The sequence below is a fragment of the Anolis sagrei genome, chromosome 6 (assembly GCF_037176765.1).
Source record: "Anolis sagrei isolate rAnoSag1 chromosome 6, rAnoSag1.mat, whole genome shotgun sequence".
Taxonomy (NCBI): domain Eukaryota; kingdom Metazoa; phylum Chordata; class Lepidosauria; order Squamata; family Dactyloidae; genus Anolis; species Anolis sagrei.
The window spans coordinates 13,561,125-13,584,734 of NC_090026.1; the positions used below are offsets into that span (position 1 = coordinate 13,561,125).

At 43.6% G+C, this 23,610-nt stretch overlaps 1 protein-coding gene across 1 annotated transcript; it reads right to left on the minus strand.

Moving 5' to 3' along the window:
* Nucleotides 1-1,576: 1,576 nt before the first annotated feature.
* PIP4P1 (phosphatidylinositol-4,5-bisphosphate 4-phosphatase 1) lies at nucleotides 1,577-17,624 on the minus strand. Its single transcript, XM_060780138.2, has 7 exons — nucleotides 17,352-17,624; nucleotides 13,146-13,348; nucleotides 8,853-8,959; nucleotides 7,888-7,993; nucleotides 6,153-6,205; nucleotides 5,715-5,805; nucleotides 1,577-3,655 (listed from the first exon to the last, which is right to left on the minus strand). The coding sequence occupies exons 1-7, from the start codon at nucleotides 17,491-17,493 to the stop codon at nucleotides 3,512-3,514; spliced, it is 846 nt and encodes a 281-aa protein (XP_060636121.2). The 5' UTR covers nucleotides 17,494-17,624; the 3' UTR covers nucleotides 1,577-3,511.
* Between the last annotated feature and the right edge of the window lie 5,986 nt (nucleotides 17,625-23,610).

Below are 23,610 nucleotides of genomic sequence, written 5' to 3' on the forward strand. Positions count from 1 at the left end.
CCAACTTATGCCCTCTGGGTGTTTTGGACTTCAACCCCCACAATTCCCAACAGCCTCAGGCCCTTTCCTTTTCCCCCTCAGCCGCTTAAGCGGCTGAGGGGGAAAAGGAAGGGGCCTGAGGCTGTTGGGAATTGTGGGAATGAAATCCAGAACATCAGAAGGGCCCAAGTTTGCCCATGCCTGCTTTAGACCAATCAAATGTTTTGGGAATCAACCTGCATGGAGAATGGTAAAGGATTACAGTACTTGCATATTAAAATGAACCAGTGGAATAAAGACTCCCAAGCCCTCTTGTAAGAATCCCAGGAAAACTTGGGAGAGCTGCTGCCAAACAGTACCTACCCAGACAACCCAATAATCTGAAATTGTAAAAGATGGGAGGACATAGGTTTACTTATGTCCTACTCTGGGCTTCCTGTGGTCAGCTGATTGGCCACTATCAACAGCATAGGTCTTTGGTCTGATCCAATGTGGTTCCTCCAGCATTTTAAAGACAAGGTAATTGGGCCAAAAATATTCTGTTTTAATGTACTGTTGAAGGCTTTTATGGCCAGAATCAAGAGTTGGAAAAGACCTTGGGGGCCATCCAGTCCAACCCCTGCCAAGAAGAAAAATGACATTCAAAGCACCCCCGACAGATGGCCACCCAGCTTCCACTTAAAAGCCTCTAAAGAAGGAGCCTCCATCACACTCTGGAGCAGAGAGTTCCACTGCTGAACAGCTCTCAAACTCAGGAAGTTCTTTTTAATGTTCAGTTGGAATCTCCTTTCCTGTAGTTTGAAGCCATTGTTCCGCGTCCTAGTCTCCAGGGCAGTAAAAAACAAGCTTGCTCCATCCTCCCTATAATTTCCTCTCACATATTTATACATGATCATCATGTCTCCTCTCAGCCTTCTCTGCTGCAGGCTAAACACGACCAGCTCTTTAAGCCGCTCCTCATAGGGCTTGTTCTCCAAAACTGGGTTGCTGTGAGTTTTCCGAGCTGTATGGCCAAGTTCTAGAAGCATTCTCTCCTTTCATTTCGCCCACATCTATGGCAGGTATCCTCAAGAAGTTGTGAGATACCTTTAGGATTTTTTTTGTCGTGTCAGGAGCAACTTGAGAAACTGCAAATCGTTTCTGGTATGAGAGAATTGGCTGTCTGCAAGGATGTTGCCCAGGGGACGCCAGGATAATTTGATGTTTTTATCATCCTTGTGGGAGGCTTTTCTCATGTCCCCGCATGAGGAGCTGGAGCTGATAGAGGGAGCTCATCCGCCTCTCCCTGGATTCGATCCTGTAACCTGTCGGTCTTCAGTCCTGCCGGAACAGGGGTTTAACCCACTGCACCACCAGGGGCTCTACCTTTAGGATGCCTGCCATAGATGTGGGTGAAATGTCAGGAGAGAATGCTTCTGGAACATGGCCATACAGCCTGGGAAACGCACAACAGCCCATTCTCTTTTAAGCTACTAAAGGAGGCCTGGAAGACGGTGACATTTTTCTAGCTCTTCTCTTCCAAACATAGCAAGTGTCACAGGGAAAGCAAAGCTAAAGAGACCATCAACCCTCCCCTAGTCAGAAATACTCCCATCAGTCTATGGAATCTCTATTTTTATTTACAACCATCCAATCATTTTGTTCATTCCTCCTTTGGCTGTGGAGAGAAGAGGTGGCAGATAAATTTCATCGTCAGAAGAAGAAAGAGTGTGAGAGAGACAAAGAAAGAAAGAAAGAAAGAAAGAAAGAGAGGGAAGGAGAAAACGCAGGCACACAGGCAGAAGGAAAGACGCAAGCAGGCAGCCACCATGGAGGAGTGATCTTTAAATAGCTCTATGTACACATTAATCATTTGTATATACACGCTGCAACAGCAAAGAGATTGGGGCGGCAAGCTCAAAAGCCAGGAGGATATGTGAGAATGTCATTAGAAACAGGCTTAACAGAAACACCAAGGCGGACAGGCACACAAACTGGACTGGAACACTTCCCTAACACGAATGTTTCTTAGTGGCTCTGATGGGGGTCTCTTTCCTTCCCCATTTCTGTTGATACTAGTCACCTTCAAGTAAATGTCTCTGAGGGCCAATTCAAACCCCGGAGGCATCATGAGAACAGGGATGAAAAGGCGAAGGAAGGGTGATGAGAGAAGGGGGGAAAGACTTTTCCAGCTCAAAGACAGAAATGAAGGTAGGAAATTAAGCAGAAGAGCAAAGCCCACAATGGAATTGCTGGTAGGAAAGCGCACAAAGCATAGTGTCCTGTATCAAATCAGACAGAATGCCCACAGCCAGCTGATGCGCAAGGAAAGAAAAGAATTCGATCCCACCACATGGGTTCAGTTCGATGGTCTCAGTGCAATGGTGGGAATGGTCTCTCTTTTGAAAGGAGGCAACAATCAGTGGCATGATGATGGAGAAGATGGTGGTCCCTCCTTCCCACTTGGTTTTGGTTCTTAGAAGTTAAGAAAAAAATGTCCTCCACCAAGGAATGTGCAAAGAGGGAGGGAGGGTTAAAAGGGGGAGAGGTTGATGGAAGTAAAGGAAAAACTCAAATGTCCCAAGGTTAAGTTCCAGTGAAATTCCCAAGGTTCTTTTGGCATGAGGCCTTTGGATGTTGGGACTGGTTACAGAACAACGGGTTCAAGGATTGGCTTTTGGTGGTACCGATTGACAGGAGATTTGGGAAAGGAAGGATCCAGAGCACCCAAAACTAGGGCGTCCAATACTGGCCGTCAAAGTAATTGAAGTTCTTTCACAAGGTGAGGAAAACCAGCAGCGGAGAACCATTTGTCACCCACATCTCAGGCTCCAACTCACAATTTGCTGTGCAAGGTGCCTTGGCTCTCAGGATATTAGCCATCCTTTATAGGACGGCAAATGTCAAAAGCGCATGAGCAGAGGGCAAGGGATGAGTCTTCGCAGCAGCGACACCATGACCCATTTTTGCCACAATTTCAGCAACAGGAAAGGGCAGCTTGCTGACTCTACAATGTGCTCCTTTGCTGAATCTCTGTAGTGTAATTCAAGTGGTTGAGGAGCTCTTTACTGCTGGGGTTTCCATGGTTTCCACTTGGGATTGGGCCATTTTGACCAAAATATCCTAACAACCCACCTAGCTCTCTGTCCTGGCACAGCCCCTTGCAATTCCAACATCCGAAGCAGGTGCTCAGCAACAAATCCCCGGTTTCTTCATTTCCCCCACAAAAAATCCAGCCATAGTTGACCCCTCTTGAAATTGCTGCAGGCAGCGTTCTGTTGCCTAGGGGGGTTCAGGGGAAATTGCTGGCTGCCCCCAATTTTGCAGTCTTCTTCGGGTCCAATGGTTCCCTGGTGAAGGTTGCAGCAGCAGCTGTGATGACCAAATGGGGTGCTGGCACAGCAGGGAGGAGGAGCACGGAAGATGCCAGCCCCACAATGGAGAGAAGAAGTAGAAGAGAAAGGGGGCAAGTGGGGCTGGCAGATGATATGCTGGGAGGAGCAGCAGCAACAGCAGCAGCAGCAGCTGGGAATGGAAAGCAGCTCCCAGACGCTCAGGAGAAGTTCTGGACGGGGTGGCTGACCCGCATGCAGGCCCAGTACATCGCTCGGCCCAGGCACACCAAAGCTAGGAGGATCACCAGAGCCCAGGAGGCATAGATCCCACTGTACTTCTGGGCTTGCTTCCACGTGCCGAACTAGAAATGGAGGGAGAGGCGAAAAAAGGGGAGTCAAGCAAAGGAGAAATTATTTCCAGGCTTACTTTTGTCCCTAGTAAGGAGACTGAGAATCTTTTTTGCTGCCAGGAAGAGTTACAGCTGTTCTTTCAAACTTATTGATAACTGATCTTGGGAGGAGATACATGCACATACCTGTTGTTTTGGGCCTTCAGTTCCCAGAAATCCTAACAGCTGGTAAACTGGCTGGGATTTCTGGGAGTTGTAGGCCAAAACACCTGGGAACCCACAGGTTGAGAACCACTGTGTTAGAAGAATCAACCTTCTCAAGCCTTTTCTTATATAATGTTTGTCTATTTTACAATGTTGTCGTTTTATAACCTGAAGTATATGTCTTATTTGATTTGCAGTTTCCTTATCTCTATATACCTAAAGCAGTGGGAGGGACTGCAGGTCATGTGACTGACTCAGTGACAGTTTAGAACAGGCATCCTCAAACTGCGATCCTCCAGATGTTTGGGCCTCCAACTCTCAGAAGCCCTAATGAGTCTGTTCAATTATCAGGAATTCTGGGAGTTGAAGGCCCAAACAGCTGGAGGGCCATAGTTTGAGGATGCCTGCATTAAAATGTTCAGGTTTAAACAGGACAACAGTTAGGGAATATCCGTTGAGGACTGACTGTGAGAGAAGTGTGTTGTGCCTTGAATGAGCTTGAGTATAGAAGTCTGTCAGAGCACAGAAGCTCATGTTAGGAAGTTAGACATTGTTGAGGCTTGTGTTTTGTTTAAAAGTAACCTCTTATTAAAGGGAGATGTATAAAGCAACATAATTTATGAAGGAACTGTTAAATATTATAAGTTCAAAATACATCCTCTCTGAAACGTTACTGAAGTTTTTAACCCTTGACAAGAAATGTGCCTGTATCTTTAAATACATGAAGTTATCAGAAAACAAATTTGTTATCTTTAAAAGAAGTCTGCCTTCACCATTGTCTGTTGAAAGCATCAAACAAAAACAAAATATCTACATGCCCAGCGACCATTTATTACCAAATAAACTTTGTTACCCCAATTAAGTTGTGATCCTAACAGTTCATGATCTATATACTCCAATGGTCAGTGATCCTAAAAGGTCATGATCCATTATCCCCAATAATACCTCTTTGCACATATGCTATAACCATCACCATAAACCAGAGTTACAGTCAGTGTGCCCTCAAAACACACCTGACTCGCATACCTCAAAAAATTAGCAGCCTACAGTTCTATTTCTGTTTTACAATACCACTTTAAAAGCATTTAAATTACTTGGTTGGTGACTGCACTGTGTGTCTGCATTCCTTTCCTCTTCTAAATTAAAAAAAAACAAGGCAGAATGGCCAGAATGACTACAGTACAAGGAGAAAGTATAAGTCTTGTCTATATAGCAGGCATGGGCAAACTTCAGCCCTCCAGTTGTTTTGGACTTCAACTCCCACAATTCCTAACAGCCAGTAGGCTGTTAGGAATTGTGGGAGTTGAAGTCCAAAACACCTGGAGGGCTGAAGTTTGCCCATGCCTGCTACATCCTCTTCCAATTTGGGGGCACTGGAGGGATCCTCCTGCTCTGGTCATTTGACTATTTATTGTCTTTGGAACTTTCCAAAAGATTCCTACTGAGAGATTTTGATAATCATGTAACCAATTAAAAACAAGAAAGCTCTGAATGCCCTACAGATGTTGCTGGACTGCAGCTTCCATTATCCCCCCTTCCCGTAAGCTATATTGGCAAAGAGTTGAAGGGAGTTGCAATATTTGGTAGGGTACACATGCTTAACCCCAATGCAGAGCCATGTTTATCTGGGTTTTAACAAGCCTCTGCCTCATGTTGGAATCAGATGACTTTCCAAATCTTTTTGGACTGCAACTCCCAATATTTTTCACTACTGGACTCTTGGATTTGAAGCACAAAAAATCTAGAACACCTGTCCTAGTTCCAGACATTTCATGATGGAAGTTAACGTGTTGCAATCCACTTCAGATTCCTATTGCAAATGTCAAGAAGGGCTGCGCAAGGATTGCATCCTCTTGCCCCAACTTACCGCAAGTCCTGTTGCTGTGACAGCCATTAACAAACCCAGCAGGAAGCAGCAAAAACATCTTTTCCGGGGGTAACGGCGCCCGATGGAGGAGCTGGTGGAAGGAAGGAGGGCAAACCTAATTAGTTTTCCTGGTTTTTAAGTCCCAGGTGTAAACTCTCAAGGAAACACACAGCAGGAGGTTACTGCACTGACCAGCCCAAGCCAAGGATCAGACTTCTGTTTCACAGAAACACTCCTCTCAATTTCAAGCATCCTTTTGGGCTGGTACTTTTCTTCTTAGAGAAGCAAAATCTCTACAATTTCCACCTTCCCAAACCCAACATCTAGCCAGTAGAACTGAGTGTCCAAGAACAGCTTTTCTTTCAACACATCAGTGCTGCTAGTGGGAAAATCTCTCCTCTTATACCTTACTGGTTAAGCAAAAGCAATTGAACTCACACTTTCCGGCAGTGGGGACATTGGGCTAAGGTGCGGTCTGTGAATTCTGTCCACTAGAGGGAAGAAGAGGAACAAGAGAGAGAAAGGTAAAGGATGGTTAGTCCAACCTGGAGGAAGTGTCCTGTGTCTGAACCCCCAACGTGTCTATCTATCAAGGCAGGAGTATATCAGGTGTTCATCTGATATCTATTTGCCAACTAATCACTAAAGTTCCCCAATGTGCCAAAACAGAGAGGCGGAGGGGTCATAATCACAGCTTGCAACCATTTCAAGAATTCTATAAATACTATCGTACTCTTTGACTGCAGCTTGCTGGCCAATGCATCTGGTAATTGGACTTCAATCATGCCCTTTTCAAGGAAGTTGGACTAAAGTTTGTAGCCTCCCCACCTACTTCAGGTTCATAAAAACACTGCAAGGTTTATGAGTGAGAGGTCAGAGTGAGTCTTAAGAGATAAAGCCACTGATTGTGTATCTTTTCTGATACAAAGCTCACATTCTGGCCAGATCACATTTGGAATCTGGAGGTGACTTCAGAACACATACTTTAAGGGGCAACTTTTCTTTCCCTTGAACCCTCCATGAATTGCAAACCAAAATAGGGTGAGAAGTCTTCCATTTTTGAACAATTGGTACTGTGGAACACTCTATCTATTGACATTAGATTGGCCCCCTCCGTCTTGTCTGTTAGAATGAAACTCAAAACCTGGTTATGGGATTAAGCATTCGAACAGTAGAGGCAGCTATTTAGAATGAGACCTAATTTGCATGAATGACAATGGACTGACCTGGACTATGATTTAAAGCCTGCATGATTCAATCAATGTTTTAGTAATTTTAAAGCATTAACTAATTGTTTTAATTGCTTTTATCATTTAATACTGTTGTTGGCATTGAATGAATGCCTGTTGTGAAGCTGCCCTGAGTCCCCCTCAGGACGGGATACAAATATGCTAAATAAATAAATAAATAAATACAGTCAGCTCTTCACATTTGCTGGGATTAGGGGTGCAAGTCTGTAAAAATGAAAAAGCATATAAAGAATCTGCCATTGTTTACCTGAGAAAATACCTCCCTAGGAATTTCTAGGTCTTTCAAAATGACTTTATGACTGACTTCTGCTGGAAGCAGACAATGGAGTTGCACTGGAGGACCTAGAGATTCCTAGAGAGGAGTTTTCTGTAGAAATCTCTTAAGTCCTTCTGCATGACTGGAGAAAACTGACCTCAGTTTCCCTCAGAAGACCTAGAGATTCCTAGAGATAGCATTTCTAATCAAATCTGTGAATAATTAAATCCACAAAAGTCAAAACTACAAATGTGGTGGTACAATTGTACTAATGTTAAACAGTGGACCCTTCCACACAGCTCTATATCCCAGAATATCAAGGCAGAAAATCCCACAATACCTGCTTTGAGCTGGGTTATCAGAGTCCACACTCAGATAACATGGGATTTTCTGCCCTGATATTCTGAGATATAGGGCTTTGTGGAAGGGCCCAATGTTCAAGGATCCAGCAACTTGAAAAGCCAATTGTCCTGGAGACTGAAAAAGCAAGGCCTGGGGTGTGTGGAGAGCTATAAAAACTCAGAAAACAGCCCCAGGGCTACATTTTGCCCCTCTCTGCTGAGGCTCACCACTGTAAGCAGCTCTTCTCCAAACACCAGCAAGCGTTAAAGCAATGAACGAAAGGTCCCATGTCTCCCTATCCAGCCCATTTCCAAATTCCACTCACCAAGAAATTGTTTTTGCAGTGGCCACAGTTGACTCGCACGCCCACTGGTTGGGGCTCAGGACTCAGAGGACCAGGATGCACTGGGCCCAGGTTGATGACTCTTTTGCTGGGAAGACAAGACAAAAGAGATCAGCCCACCCTCCTTGTGAGCTTTTCCCTGCTATTCAGAGCCTCACAGCCCGGAAAAGAGCACATCAGCCACATCCCAGTCCAGATCTATTATTACTCCTTTGTTCTCCCTCAGGCCATTCGGAGTTTTGTAACAATTAGCTTTTATTGCTCAGATAAAAAGCAATTACCCCTTTTGGGCTGACTGTTCCACCATGGTAGCACACCCCACTGAAATAGCCTACTGCTTTTAGTGACAAAAATCCCAATCTCACACCATTCCTGCACCATTGCTCCCTGATTTTTCCTGAATAATAATCTCTTCTCTCTCCATTTGGGGTTTTATAGGGTTTTTACAATTCCTACATGCACTGAACAATCTCTAATGAATTCTGAAGTCCAAAAGATTACTAGGTAGTTCCAAGCATATCTAATAAGGGATGCTCAACCTGTACCTTTATATTTAAATGCATTATATATATTTCAGCAGCCAGTGTGAACTATAGGACTTTGCTCTTTCTTTTGAAAATAAAAAAGCCTTGGAATTCAGACTGGGTTCCAGATAATAGATATTCAATATTTATGTATATTTTTAAATACACTTTGTGTCTTTCAATAGCCAGTGTGAACTGGAAAGAAAAAAATAAGCTTGAAATTCACACTGGATTCCATGCTCGATGGCTAATCACCTTCTAGCGTTGCTAACCGCCACACCCTTACTGGAACACACCTGAGCTTTACAGCCATAAACACGCCAGGCTAATTATAGTTAAATGTTTTCATTTAGGCTGTGAATAAACACAGCAGAGTCAGCCGGTGCAGAATTGAAACACGTCAAAGCCAGAGGCTTCCCTTACCAGTAGGTCCGAGGACAAGCAATGCGCTGCGACGTCACTTTGCAGATTAAGAGGCAGTTGCAGGGGCACCTCACGTACTTTTTACCAGGTGGTGCATTTTTTATTGGCTGGAGCAGACAGACAGAAAGAAAGAAACAGAATCCAAAGGTCAAAAGTGATAAGGCCAGGGTACATATCTTGGTTTAAGAGGCAGCATCAAGATGGAAAAATGAAATAAAAGGGAGAACAGGTTGAAGAACTGTGTGGAAACTGAAATGGTTCTTTGGGCAGCTGTGAGGCCATGGAAGATCACAGATATTTCTGTTGCTCAGGATTAAATTCAAATCTTAAACAGGACTGAGTCGAGTGTGAGATCAAGCACAAAATCTGCAGGAGCTCCATCGCTTCTACGCAGCAAAAGCAAGCCACAGTGCAAAGAGGTTTTAGTGGGAGTGGTGGATAGGAAAGGTCATAAATGGGCTCAGAAGAGAGAGGGCCCTTCCACACAGCCCTATATCCCAGAATATCAAGGCAGAAAATCCCACAATATCTGCTTTGAACTGGGTTATCTAAGTCCATACTTGATATTCTGGGATATAGGACTGTGTGGAAGGGCCCTGAGATAGTAAGGGAAGGTCTCACATGAGACCTAGAAGTCCTGCATGTGGTTTCTGTAAAACCTTTGGCAATGGTAGTTCAGATCCATGAACTGATGAGTCAGGAAGTTGGAAAGGCCAAAGAAGGATGGTATTTTTTGTTGATTTTATATCCTCCTGCTGAATGTTTTAATCCTGTCTCTTAAAAGGATTTCAGATGAGAATCACAATGCCAGTGTTATCAAGGAAAACACAAGAAGTGTTTGGGAGAAGAATGGCAGTCTTAACAGATAGTCTTGACAGAAATCACCAATTTGACCCCAAATCCTCACCACTCTCCACTATGCAACACAAATATAATGGCAAATAATACCCAAAGACCACCTTCACAGACTTTAAAGAGAACAATGCTTGGAAGGACCACTCATCCAGCTTGTAATGCATAAAATACTCTGAACAGCGGACAGTTACAGAGAATAGAGCACACAGAAATCCAGCATTCACAGTTAAGCTGAGTTTTATGTTTAGGATGTATACAGCATTTCTTTATTCCATTGTACCAGTTTAAACTGCAGGTCAGGCACACATACAAATAACCCCCTCTGACTTTTAGCTGGGTCTCTGATAAGCAACACATCCCAAAGTGGACTACTGCTCCAATAATCCCTGAGAACTGACCCTGCAGAATGGAAAAGGTGTTTTAAGATTATGACTCGCACCTTTTCCACCCAGAATGGCCACAGCAATTATGGGAACAGAAGTCCAAAAAGTCTTTTCAGAGGCAAGTTTAGAGGCAAGCTTCCCAAGAGGTCCCAGATCCAAACCCCACATCTGGAGAATGGCAGCAGCTCACTGGCAGAGCACATACTTTATGGTAAAATCCTTAATCTTGCTATTTCAAAATAGCAGCTGGTGGAGAAAAAACTACTCCATGATCAAGACCCAAAAAGCTGCTGTCAATCCACAAAACAAAAGCTTAATGGTACATTCCAGAAATCAGGGCATCAGCACCATTGATATTAGTGAGAACAAGGTCTTGTTTTAGCACCATCAGTATGCAAAGCATTATACACAAGGGCTGCAATATCTGCTTAAAGGACATTCATCAAAGCTGCCACAGTTCAGAAGAAAGGAAACACAAGAAATAAAACATGCGGAATGAGTAAGAAGCGGCTGAAGTTTCCATCAGCCTTGTTACAGCCCTGTGAGATAGATTTATTTTGCTAATGTCAACATGGAGCAAGACAGAGTGGGAGGAGACCCATCAACACAACATGTTGACTTCATAGCAAACCCAAGGTATAATTCCAAGTCCAAAGTTCAATCATCTATCCTTCTTAACTACAGCTTTATTTTTTAACATCAATAAGGGGTGCCTCACTTTCAGTGTGAGAAGCGCCAGACAGGGTTATCCAGGCATTGGGGGTGGGATTTACTTCATTTCAGGTGCCTGATCCAGAAAGAGAAGGAAAAAGCATCCAGAATCCACCCTAAAAGATTTCATTTCAGACACTGGAGCGTGTCCAGGTAGCAACACGCCACACCAGTTCTGTGGAGTCATCTTACCAAGGAACTAAAACTGCTGCGGGTTGGTAATCATCACTTTGAGATTTATAATTATTTTAAGAGTTCGTGTTTTCTCTAATTTTCTCTTAAGGAAAATAAAGACTTTAAGGTCGGGAAGCCTTGCAAAAAAGATGAGCAAGCAAGAGGAAACACAAGGGAGGACACATTCAATGATTCTTCACTTAATAGAATCCAATTGCTCCCACTGATCTCTTTCAGTTTGTTCAAACTGATTCATGTAAGTTATCTCAGCAGCACAGAGTCTCTAGTATAAAGCTATCTGGATATTTCTAAGTGCAACTCTATCACCCCTGACCATGGAAGTAGAAGCTGATGGGAAGATGAGTCCAAAATAACCAGAGGGCCCCAGGTTGAGAGGCTGTATTACAATTGTTTCTGTTATGACAAAGCAGTATGATGGCTCACAGAGATTGTGACCAGTAAGGAATGTGAACCTTCCAATGTAATATATACATATAAGGGATAAAGGGGGCAAGTGAGGTCAGAGATGTAAACTGTCCCCAAAATACTTCTATCTTGCAAATGAGGCATAATAACAACAAACTCAATAGAAGGATGAGAACCTTTGGCCCACAAGATGTTTTAGACTTCCTCTTTCACACGCCCTGACCATCGCTCATGCTAAATAGGAGTGGTAAGCCAAACTTGTTCCCTACTTATAAGGTTTCTAGAAGGCATTCAGAATTCCCATTGAATTGGAAGCATGTTAAAACCCCACTGGATCTGGAAAGTGGTCCATCCAGTCTCTAGCTCAGAACTGCCCATCAGATGCCTTTTGGAAGGTCACAAACATGAGAGAAGCTGCCTCACTTTTTCCCCTCAGAAACTCAAGATAAGAGTCATACTGCTTCTGAACCCAAAGGTCCCATAAAGCCATCACAACTCTTTATCCTCCAAGGACTTGGCTAATTTCATTTTAAACCCAACTAGTAAGTAAACAACTCCCATTAAACTATGTGCAATGTGGAGTATTTCCTTTTGTTCTTATCTGAATCTCCTGCCAATCAGTTTCACTATATGACCCAAATTCTCTTGAGGGAGAGAAGAAAATAAACATTACTTTTTTATCTCCCAGAAGGAAGCAAGGTTGCTTCTTCTCATAAGCCGAGCAAATAAATGAAATGTACATTCACTGTTAATGCAATCTGTGTTTTAGGCAAAGCCCCTTCAAAGGATAAGTGACCTACCAAGATATATGAATACAATATAAAATTAATACCTTTTCAGAACCATAAAACTGTAACAATAAATTCAAAGCCAATCTCCATCACAACAAAAATATGTAATATAAAAACATATTAAAAACCACACAATAGCAACAATGCTATACAATCCTTTTAGGAGAAAAGGATAAACAAATGACTCTTAAGCGCTCTTCTAGAAGCTGCTTTATACTGTAAAACCTTAAAGCAGTGGTTCTCAACCTGGGATCCATAGATGTTTTTGGCCTTCAACTCCCAGAAATCCTAACAGCTGGTAAACTGGCTGGGATTTCTGGGAGTTGTAGGCCAAAAACATCTGGAGACCCCAGGTTGAGAACCACTGCCTTAAAGACTCCATCTAGCTCAATATCTGCTGTGGGATGCTGGTGATGGCTTTGTTACCCACTAGATATTGTGGAATTATAACACTCATCATCCCTGTTGACCATGAGATTGAAACTGATGATATCCCTAGCCCTTGTTTACATGGATTCTAGAACTTTAGATGCTTTCCTAAAAGCAACTGTAACTGGAAATGCATAGTAATTTGACAAATTGACCATCAAGCTACATCCTCTCCACAGGTTTGCATCCAATTTCTGGTCTCACCAGTGTTGTTCCATCTACATAAAAAAACTACTTTAGATGAAATTTAAGAACACAAGCCACCATTTCCTCTGTGAGATTGTATGTAATCTAGCAATCTGTGTCACAATTTTGCTATTTGGGGAAATTATATTGAACATAGCAGATAGAAGCATACCTCTGGGTATTCATCTTTCAGAGATGAGAAGAGAAGTGGCTTAAACCTCACATTTCCTGGCACACTATTCATCCTCAATATTCCTACTATATATCAAGTTTTTGCAAAGCCTTCCAATCTCATCGCCCATAATTTGCCCACACCCTGCTCCTCCAAGGCTACTCACCGTGGCCTCATTGCAGACGCTACATTTCACCACATGCTGATGCATTTTGCCCTCCACGTTGATGGGGCTCTGGCAGACCCGGCAGGTGATCATGGGAGCGCTGCCGCTCTCCGGAGAAGCCATTGGGGAATAGGGTGGAGGGTCCTCTCCGGGCAGAACGGCTGCTTGGCCTCCGTCATTGATACCACCAAAGGAAGGAAATCCTTTGCAAGAGATAAGGGAGATAAGTCAGGAAAAGGAGCATTGGCTGAGAGCAACCACACCTTCATGATCAGTCATACAACCAATCCACTGACTTATTCCACAGTTTAATGGAGCTGTCCAGAGTGCTGAACCTATTAAGTGCATAGGATGCAGTATTTTGAAAAAATAACCCTTTAAACTGGTGGTGGCAGGGAAAGCAACACAAATTCAGGACAGGGTTAATGTTAGTACCTACAGATACACCTAAACCTGACACATTTTTCACACCCTGCCCCAATTCTGCACCTTATCTTTCTTATACTTTGCACCGCTGCATTTTAATCCATGCAGTTGCTTCCACAATCTCCTTTTGTCCTCTGATTTGCTTCCATACAGACTAGATAATTGTCAGTCATACTAACCCCAGCCCACTCCCTCTACAGTATATATCTAAAGCAGTGGTTTCCAACCTTTTCTTTGACCAGGAACCACTTGACCAGGGACCACTCTCTAACATTAGTACCAAAAGGGTTACGAATAGGTTTATGGTCAACTTTAGATTTAGTTTGGTTATTTGGGGTGCTGATTCAGAAAACTGCATTGGATAGACCACATCAGCTCTGGTTTCTGATACAGAACATATGCCACCCAGTAGTTGCCATCTGCTGGCCCACAGAAAAACATTTTTAATAAACTTTGGCACTATAAGTGGGTTTTGTGAGACCAGTTACTCTTGCTGCAACAGTGTAGTAACTGTGAGGATGTGGACCATATCTTAGTTCTTGCGGACCACTGGTGGTCCACGGACCACAGGTTGGGAACCACTGATCTAAAGTTTCAAGGAAGCCTTTAAAAAACAGTTTCCTATTCAATCCAAACAATATTGCAATTTACTAATGTTAATCAATATATTATTGCCTCTTGCATGGATGTTTGGGTGTTTTCATAGGGTGGTCTCTATTTCTTCCAGAACTGAACTTTAAAGGAACTTAAATTTTTTGGACCACAACATCATGATAGGGTTGCCATGAGTTGGAAATGACTGGGAGGCACATAACACCAACATGGCATCTGAGCACCATGGTTTCTGCTAATGATGGATGGGAGGAATTATAGAAATCACAACTACATATATAAAATGGGAGCAGATAACACCCTTGTTGCAGCACCTCCACTGGCTGCTAGTCCGTTTCTGGGCACAATGCAAAATGCTGGTTAAGACCTCTAAAGCCCTAGACGGTACAAGTCCAGGCTATTTGGCTGACCGAATCCCCTTGTATGAACCTGCCTGGGCCCTGAGATCTTCAGGAGAGGCCCTTCTATCTGTCCTACCTCCATCCCAAGCTCAACTGATGGAGACGAGAGAGAGGGCCATCCTTCTCAGTGGCTGTCCCTTGATTCTAGAGCTTCCTTCTTCCCAGGGAAGTCAGAACAGCCCCTTCCTAGCTATCCTTCCAGCGGCAGGCTAAAACCTTTTTATTTAGGCAGGCGTTTAAAGATGAAGGTTCTTATGGTCAAGTCAAGGGAGCTGTGGTTTTGAACTCTGAATGTGTGTTAATGATTTTTAACTCGGAATTTTAAAATACTATTTATATTTAATGCTGTTTTAACGTTCATATATTTGTATATTATTGAATGGTGCTTTTATGATACGCCGCTTTAAATCCCCTTCGGATAAAGCGGGGTATAAATAAAGATAGTTATAATATTTATTTTATCTATAATGTATGGGTGTGGTGCTCATCTCCATTTCTAAGCAGAAGAGCCAGCGTTGTCCATAGACAACTCCAAGGTCATGTGGCCAGCATGACCTCATGGAGCGCCGTTCCCTACCCGCCGGAGCGGTACCTATTGATCTACTCACATTTGCATGTTTTCGAACTGCTAGGTTGGCAGAAGCTAGGGCTGACAGCGGAAGCTCACGCTGCTCCTTGGAATCGAACCTGTGATGTTTTGGTCAACAGGCTATGATAGCCATGTATAAATATGTGAGAGGAAGCCACAGGGAGGAGGGAGCAAGCTTGTTTTCTGCTTCCTTGGAGACTAGGATGCGGAACAATGGCTTCAAACTACAAGAGAGGAGATTCTATCTGAACATGAGGAAGAACTTCCTGACTGTGAGAGCCGTTCAGCAGTGGAACTCTCTGCCCTGGAGTGTGGTGGAGGCTCCTTCTTTGGAAGCTTTTAAACAGAGGCTGTATGGCCATCTGTCAGAGGTGATTTGAATGCAATTTTCCTGCTTCTTGGCAGGGGGTTGGACTGGATGGCCCATGAGGTCTCTTCCAACTCTTTGATTCTATGATTCTAAGCTCAGCAGCTCAGTGCTCTAACCTACTGCACCACCGGGGGGGGGGGGGCTGGGGAGATGGTAGCGGGGTATAAATAAAGTTTATATTAATTATTATTAATAAATTATTATTATTATTATTATTATTATTATTAACACATCAAATCCAACTGTCCATATTTGGGAGTGTACTGTCATGAAATGCATATGAATTTAGCTGACATTACACAGAGGTATCCTCAAGTCTGTGTAGTCCAGGCATGGGCAAATTTGGGCCCTCCAGGTGTTTTGGACTCCAACTCCCACCATTCCTAACAACCTCAGGCCCTTTCTTTTTCCCCTCTCAGCAGCTTAAGGTGGCGGGTTATAAAGTTTATGATTATTAATATTAATATTATATTATTAGTATAGATGCTTTCCTAAATGCAACTGTAACTGGAGAAGAATAGTAATTTGCCAAATTAACCATCAAGCTACAATGTATTGTCGAAGGCTTTCCGAACGTATCTCTGCCTATGAACCCACCAGGACTCTAAGATCTTCTGGGGAGGCCCTGCTCTCGATCCCGCCTGCATCACAAGCACGGCTGGCGGGGACGAGGAACAGGGCCTTCTCTGTGGTGGCCCCTCGGCTGTGGAACGCCCTTCCCATGGACATTAGATCAGCCCCTTCGTTAATGGTGTTTCGAAGAAAACTAAAAACCTGGCTGTTTGAACAGGCGTTCGGATAAATAGTGCAATGAACGATGAATATAGGAAACGGAATTATGGATGACGGATTGGATCACGATTTTAGTTACGAGATGCTAATGTGTTGTTATTGATGTGTCATGATTTTGTATATTGTGCTGTTAATGGTTTTAAATATTGTATGTTGTTTCATTGACTTTTGCTCTTGTTGTGAACCGCGTTGAGTCGCCTACGGGCTGAGAAACTGTGGTATACAAGCAAAGTAAATAAATAAATAAATAAAATAAATGGCCGGAATCACTGGGTTGTTGTAGGTTTTTTCGGGCTATATGGCCATGGTCTAGAGGCATTCTCTCCTGACGTTTCGCCTGCATCTATGGCAAGCATCCTCAGAGGTAGTGAGGTCTGTTGGAAGCAGGAAAATGGGTTTATATATCTGTGGAATGACCAGGGTGGGGCAAAGAACTCTTGTCTGCTGGAGCTAGGTGTGAATGTTTCAACTGACCATCTTGATTAGCATACAATGGCCTGACAGTGCCTCGAGCAAACTTTTGTTGAGAGGTGATTAGATGCACTTGTTTGTTTCCACTATCAGGCCATTATATGCTAATCAAGATGGTCAGTTGAAACATTCACACTTAGCTCCAGCAGACAAGAGTTCTTTGTCCCACCCTGGTCATTCCACAGATATATAAACCCTTTTACCTAGTTCCAACAGACCTCACTACCTCTGCCATAGATGCAGGCGAAATGTCAGGAGAGAATGCCTCTAGACCATGGCCACATAGCCCGAAAAAAACCTACAACCCATCAAGCTACATCCTCTCCCCAAGCTGGGATAGAGGCACTACATCTTGGGGCATGGCCCCGCCCACAGGGGCTATACCCCGCCCACATTGTGTGTAGCCCCGCCCCTCAGCCCAAGCCCCGCCCCCTGGTACCCTAAGCCAGTGAGTCCTCAGGATGCTCTCCCTCGGGTGGGCCTATCGGACCCACCCTCCCACCGCAGCTGCCTCTCATGCATATTCATGAGGGGGCGTGGCTCACCCTGAGGGGGATTGGGCTTCCCCGGCGGGTTGGAGGCGTTGCCCGAGGGCAGCCCGGCAGGCCCCACCAGGCCCCCGACGCCGCCGTTCCCATCCCCGGGCTCAGCCGGCAGCAGCGGGGAGCGCTCGCCGTCCGCAGCCATCGCTGCCGCTGCTCGTGTGGCCGCAACCGCCTCGGCTCCGCTCCAGCGCGTCCCTTCTCGGCTTCCGTACCACTCCTCCCCTCGCTCTCCCCTCCCCACCTACTCCCGTCACGTGACCACTGACGCTTCCTTCCCTACGAAACGGACGCTCGTTGTATCACATGACCAGGGGCAACATGGCGTCAGCAGCAACTCGTTTTCTGATTCATCGAGTGCGGGGGAAAAAAAACACTGTTCATTGGTCGCCAGACACGTCACTCTCATTTCTTAGATTTCTCATTGGTTGCCTTGGAAGCTCCCTCCTCTTTTCTTCCCCCACTGGCCGTCGTTTGGTCTTCCCACTTCCCTGAGGGAATGGAGGCTAAGCGAGGGCATCTGCGCTCTGATTGGCTGAAATCAATCGCTGTTCCATAGTCTGATCCCATTGCCGAATGCTCATTGGTCGAAACGGAGGGAACGCTTTCACGTGACCGAAATTGAGCGCGGTCATTGGACAGAATAAAGCTCAAGCGTCTCTCTCACCCAAAGTGGCCCCGCCCTCTCTTTGGAACTTCTGGGTGTTGGCCCCGCCCCTTCCCTATCACCTTACTTGACATCGCCCCGCCCCCTTATGGAATGATTGACATCCCAGTCAGCTTTCTCTTTAGAAAAGATGAAATCTAGTTTTAGAAGGATTGATTGATTGATTGATTAACAACATTTACCGTATATGCCGCCCTTCTCACCCAAAAGTGGACTCAGGGCGGCTTACAAGTTATATGTAAATACAATATATTATATTATTAGCATTATTAGTAACATACATTCCGATATTGAACTATACCAATATCCTATTATTAGTAATATTACATGTCTCCAGCTCATCCTCTGTTTGGGTATCAGCCAGCACGTCAACGACTTAAATCTAGGAATAGTTTTCTAAGATTTACAGAGACACTCGCTGGAATACCTCAACAAGCGAGAGTCCAAAAGTGGCAGGCTCAAACCCGGAACCTCAACCAATGGCTGATACAAAATGAGAGACTCCCCCTGGGTACACAGAGGACTGGGCGACTTGGAAGGCGCTGAACAGACTGCGCTCCGGCACCACGAGACGCAGAGCCAACCTCCAGAAATGAGGCTACAAAGTAGAATCCTCGATATGCGAGTGTGGAGAAGAGCAAACCACAGACCACCTGCTGCAATGCAACCTGAGCCCTGCCACATGCACAATGGAGGACCTTCTTGCAGCAACACCAGAAGCACTCCAAGTGGCCAGATACTGGTCAAAGGACATTTTACCAACTACCAAACTCATACATTTTGTATTTTCTCTGTTTGTTTGCTTTGTTCTGTTAGAAATGTAATATAATTGACTGGTTGATCTGACACGACAAATAAATAGTAATATTACATGTATTATGAAATATAGAATTATTATATTGTATTACTATAATGTGTAGATTTTGATGTGACACGTAAAATAATTATTTGGGGGAGTGTCACTATTATGGGTGGGGAAAAAATAGCACATACAAAAAATTAGCATATGCAAATAATGTGTATATTCTAAAGACCTTGTAAAATTACACCTCCCTTGTTTGCCATGGCAATTAAAGTGGTATCAAACTGCGTTAATTGTTCAATGTAGGCTTTTAAAGAAGAACATTTTTAATACAGAAACAATGATGATAGATATATAAACCCATTTTTCCTACTTCCAACAGACCTCACTACCTCTGAGGATGCTTGCCATAAATGCAGGCGAAATGTCAGGAGAAAAATTGCCTCCAGAACATGGCCATATAGCCCGGAAAAACCTACAACAACCCAATGATGATAGGTGTTTATGTATTTAATAAGTTTTTAATGGGTTGCTGTGAGTTTTCCGAACTGTACAGCCATGTTCCAGAAGCATTCTCTCCTGACATTTCGCCCACATCTATGCCAGACATCCTCAGAGGTTGTGAAGTCTGTTGGAAACTAGGCAAGTGAGATTTATATATCTGTGGAATAATGTCCAGGGTGGGAGAAAGAACTCTTGTCTATTTGAGGCAAGTGTGAATGTTGCAATTGGCCATGCTGATTAGCATTTAATAGCCTTAAAGGTTCAATGCCTGGCTGCTTCCTGCCTGGGGGAATCCTTTCTTGGGAGATGTTAGCTGGCCCTGATTCTTTCCTGTCTGGAATTCCCCTTCTTTTTTGACTCTTGCTCTTTATTTGTTAGAGACCCTATATTGGGTCTTCTTAGGTCCACATCACGGGAGCACGAAAGGAAGGAGACAGTCCCAAAAAAAGATTAAAAAACAACGTTTATTTTAGTTTCTTCATGAAGAAGACGGACAGCCTGGCAGCATATGCAGACGCTACCCTTCAAGTGACTGCCGCCTCCTCTTGGCTTTTGACTACCGATATATAACCTCAAGTAAACAAGAACATTTTTTGTTATGGAAAGTACTCTCTTTCCAGCCCCCTTCCTTGACCTTTTGATGGAAAGTACCTTTTTGTACCTGCAGACTCTGCGCTTAACCACAACCTTTGAACTTAACCACAATACAGCTTCCGTCCTTTACATGTCACATCTTGTTTCTTAAAAAGATTTTCTTCCGTGTTGCTCTTTTTCTACAGAGGAAGGGTATATTTCTCTTTTGCTGTTAATTTCATTCAAAGCCCCTTGCTTAGCATCCTTCATATTTACTGTTCTAATGTTAGAGTTTTTAAATACTGGTAGCCTGATTTTGTTCATTTTCATGGTTTCCTTCTTTCTGTTGAAATTGTCCACATGCTTCTTGTGGATTTCAATGGCTTTTCTGTGTAGTTGGACATGGTCTGACATTTATTTTCAATACTCCCATGTTTACATCTATTTTTATATTTATACAAACACTTTTGAGTTTCTTTTAAAAGAGGAAAAGCAGGACAATAATAATAATAATAATAATAATAATAATAATAATAATAATCAATGTGATGTGGCAGCAATAAAAGCCAATGGGATTTTGGCCTGCATCAATAGGAGCATAGTGTCTAGATCTAGGAAAGTAATGCTACCCCTCTATTCCGCTTTGGTTAGACCACACCTGGAATATTGTGTCTAATTGTGGGCACCACAATTCAAGAGAGATATTGACAAGCTGGAATGTGTCCAGAGGAGGGCAACTAAAATGATCAAGGGTCTGGAGAACAAGCCCTATGAGGAGCGGCTTAAGGAGCTGGGCATGTTTAGCCTGAAGAAGAGAAGGATGAGAGGATATATGATAGCCATGTATAAATATATGAGAGGAAGCCACAGGGAAGAGGGAGCAAGCTTGTTTTCTGCTTCCATGGAGATTAGGATGTGGAGCAATGGCTTCAAACTACAAGAAAGGAGCATGAGGAAGAGCTTCCTGACTGTGAGAGCCATTCAGCAGTGGAACTCTCTGCCCCGGAGTGTGGTGGAGGCTCCTTCTTTGGAAGCTTTTAAACAGAGGCTGGATGGCCATCTGTCAGGGGTGATTTGAATGCAATAGTCCTGCTTCTTGGCAGGGGGTTGGACTGGATGGCCCTTGAGGTCTCTTCCAACTCTTTGATTCTATGATTCTATGATAATGATAATAATAATACAAATTAAATAAAGTCCAGTGTTTCCCATCCCAGTTGCATTATGAAACTCAACCAGAATTAATCTCATTCCAGAAAGCAGTAAGAATCAAAAGGGAGGAGATGAAAGTAATCAAAGGAATGACACGCTTAATTGGGGGAAAATGTAAAAATAGGGTAGTTATAGAACAACTGCTTCAGATGTTAAATCAAAGAAACCGGATCTAAGGTTATGAACAATGTCGTGCTTATCCTTAACCAAATCAAAGGAAGGGTTTCCTTCAGTAGCCCTTTCCAGATCACACAGAAATACTTTTGGAAATCATGAGTTTGTGGTTTTGCAGTCGTTCCGCATATTATTGATTCAGCCCCATTCCCAATGCTGGAGTATCCCATCAAAAGCATGGAATCTGGGCCAGATTAGCAATAATTCCATGGGCACAGACTCCAGCATCAGGGTGCATCTACGCTATTGAATAAATGCAGTTTGATACCACTTTAACTGCCATAACTCTGTGTCAGGTATGAGCAAACTTCGGCCCTCCAGGTGTTTTGGACTTCAACTCCCACAATTCCTAACAGCCAGTAGGCTGTTAGGAATTGTGGGAGTTGAAGTCCAAAACACCTGGAGGGCCAAAGTTCACCTGTTCTATGCGATGGAATCCCGGGAGTTATAGTTTGGTGAATCACCAGCAGAGAAAACTAAAGACTTTGCGAACTATAAATCCCACAGTTCCCTAGCATTGAGCCATGGCACTTAAAGTGATGTTGAACTGCATTAATGCTACAGTGTAGATGCACTCACATTGACTGTTCATCTGCCTTGTCTTCTTTCACGGTCCTGAACCTCTTGATGTCTTTGTGATAATTAACATTTCGTGTGTTACTTGAATAAATGAGTAAACATGCATAGATCAGGCTCTAACGCCCATTGAAGATATAGGGTTGAAAAATCGTGTCTTATCTAGAACATCTTGTGCTTATCATACATCCAATTTTATGCTATCTTGTCCATAGAATCGGTCACCTCACTGCAGACTCTAAAGAATGATCAAGGTTTGTTCCAGGGCTCCAACAATCTGATTTATACAGAGTTAATTCGGAAGTTGGATATGGACTTCATGCATCTGAAATCTTGGCCCAAGAAGAGGCCTGCTTAATTTATGGTCGATGCTTGTATCCCCATATGAACTCTTAGGGTATATCCATACTGTTTGTTTGTTTGTTTGTTTATTTACAGCTTTTATATTCCGCCCTTCTCACCCCGCAGGGGACTCAGGGCGGATTACAGTGTACACATATATGGCAAACATTCAATGCCAATTTTTGACATACAAACATATATAGACATACACAGAGGCTATTTAACTTTTTCTGGCTGCCAGGGGAGCTGTCGCTTTCATCGTCCATCTGCGACGCTGATGAAGCACTTCCTCATTCCCGCATGCTTCCCCGCTGGAATGCTTTGCTGGAGTCTTCTTTATGGCCTCATAAATCAGTTAATTTAGCCTCCCCACACTTTAAGATGGTACCTAATTTTCCTACTTGACAGATGCAACTGTCTTTCGGGTTGCTAAGGTCCACAACAGGCTACACATTGGTTGGAAACCCACTCCAACCCGGGCTGGCTTCGAACACATGACCGTTTGGTCAGAGTGATCTTAATGCAGCTGACACTCAGCCAGCTGTGCCACAATCCCGATGCAATTGAGTTTGAAACCATTTTTTAAATTGAGCAATTTAAGGCAGCTGCAGATAGTGAGATCCGGGCCGTGGATAGCGAAATCCAAAGTGCGGATACCAAGTCCCGTTTAGCAGGTTGCTGCCTGTGGATCTGTGCGCCTGGCACGATGAAGAAGCTACAATCCAATATTTCCCAATCAATAAATCACACCAGTTGAAGAAGAGGCTACCAAGTTATTTTATTCAAGTCTGTTGATGTGGGTGCCAGCTCCTGGTAATCCGCCAAAGGAAGCCAAGATGCCATAACATTGAAAAACAGACATTTTTATATCGTAAAACACTTTGAAATTCCCGCTCCCGCCCCCAGCTGTGATTGGCTGAGCTCCGTTGCTGTCATGATCAGCTTGGAGGGATTCCTTGCAGAGTTGACATGGGGTTTACTAAGGTAAAGATGTGTCATAAGTACTTTTGAAAACATTAAATAGGTTCTTTTATTCCACTTTGAGTGAGACAGGTTGCATTAGGTACTTTCAGAGAAAGAAGTCGACACAGATTACAGTACTGGATTTTATAAGAATTATATTGGTTACATAGACAAAGGGGAATATTGCATCAACATTTACACATATATTCTAACATTCAGTCATTCATTCATCATTCATTAATCAAGCATTCTTACTATTGTATTGTGGAAGGCTTTCATGGCCGGAATCACTGGGTTGTTGTAGGTTTTTTCGGGCTGTATGGCCATGGTCTAGAGGCATTCTCTCCTGACATTTCGCCTGCATCTATGGCAAGCATCCTCAGAGGTAGTGAGGTCTGTTGGAACTAGGAAAAGGGGGTTTATATATCTGTGGAATGACCAGGGTGAGACAA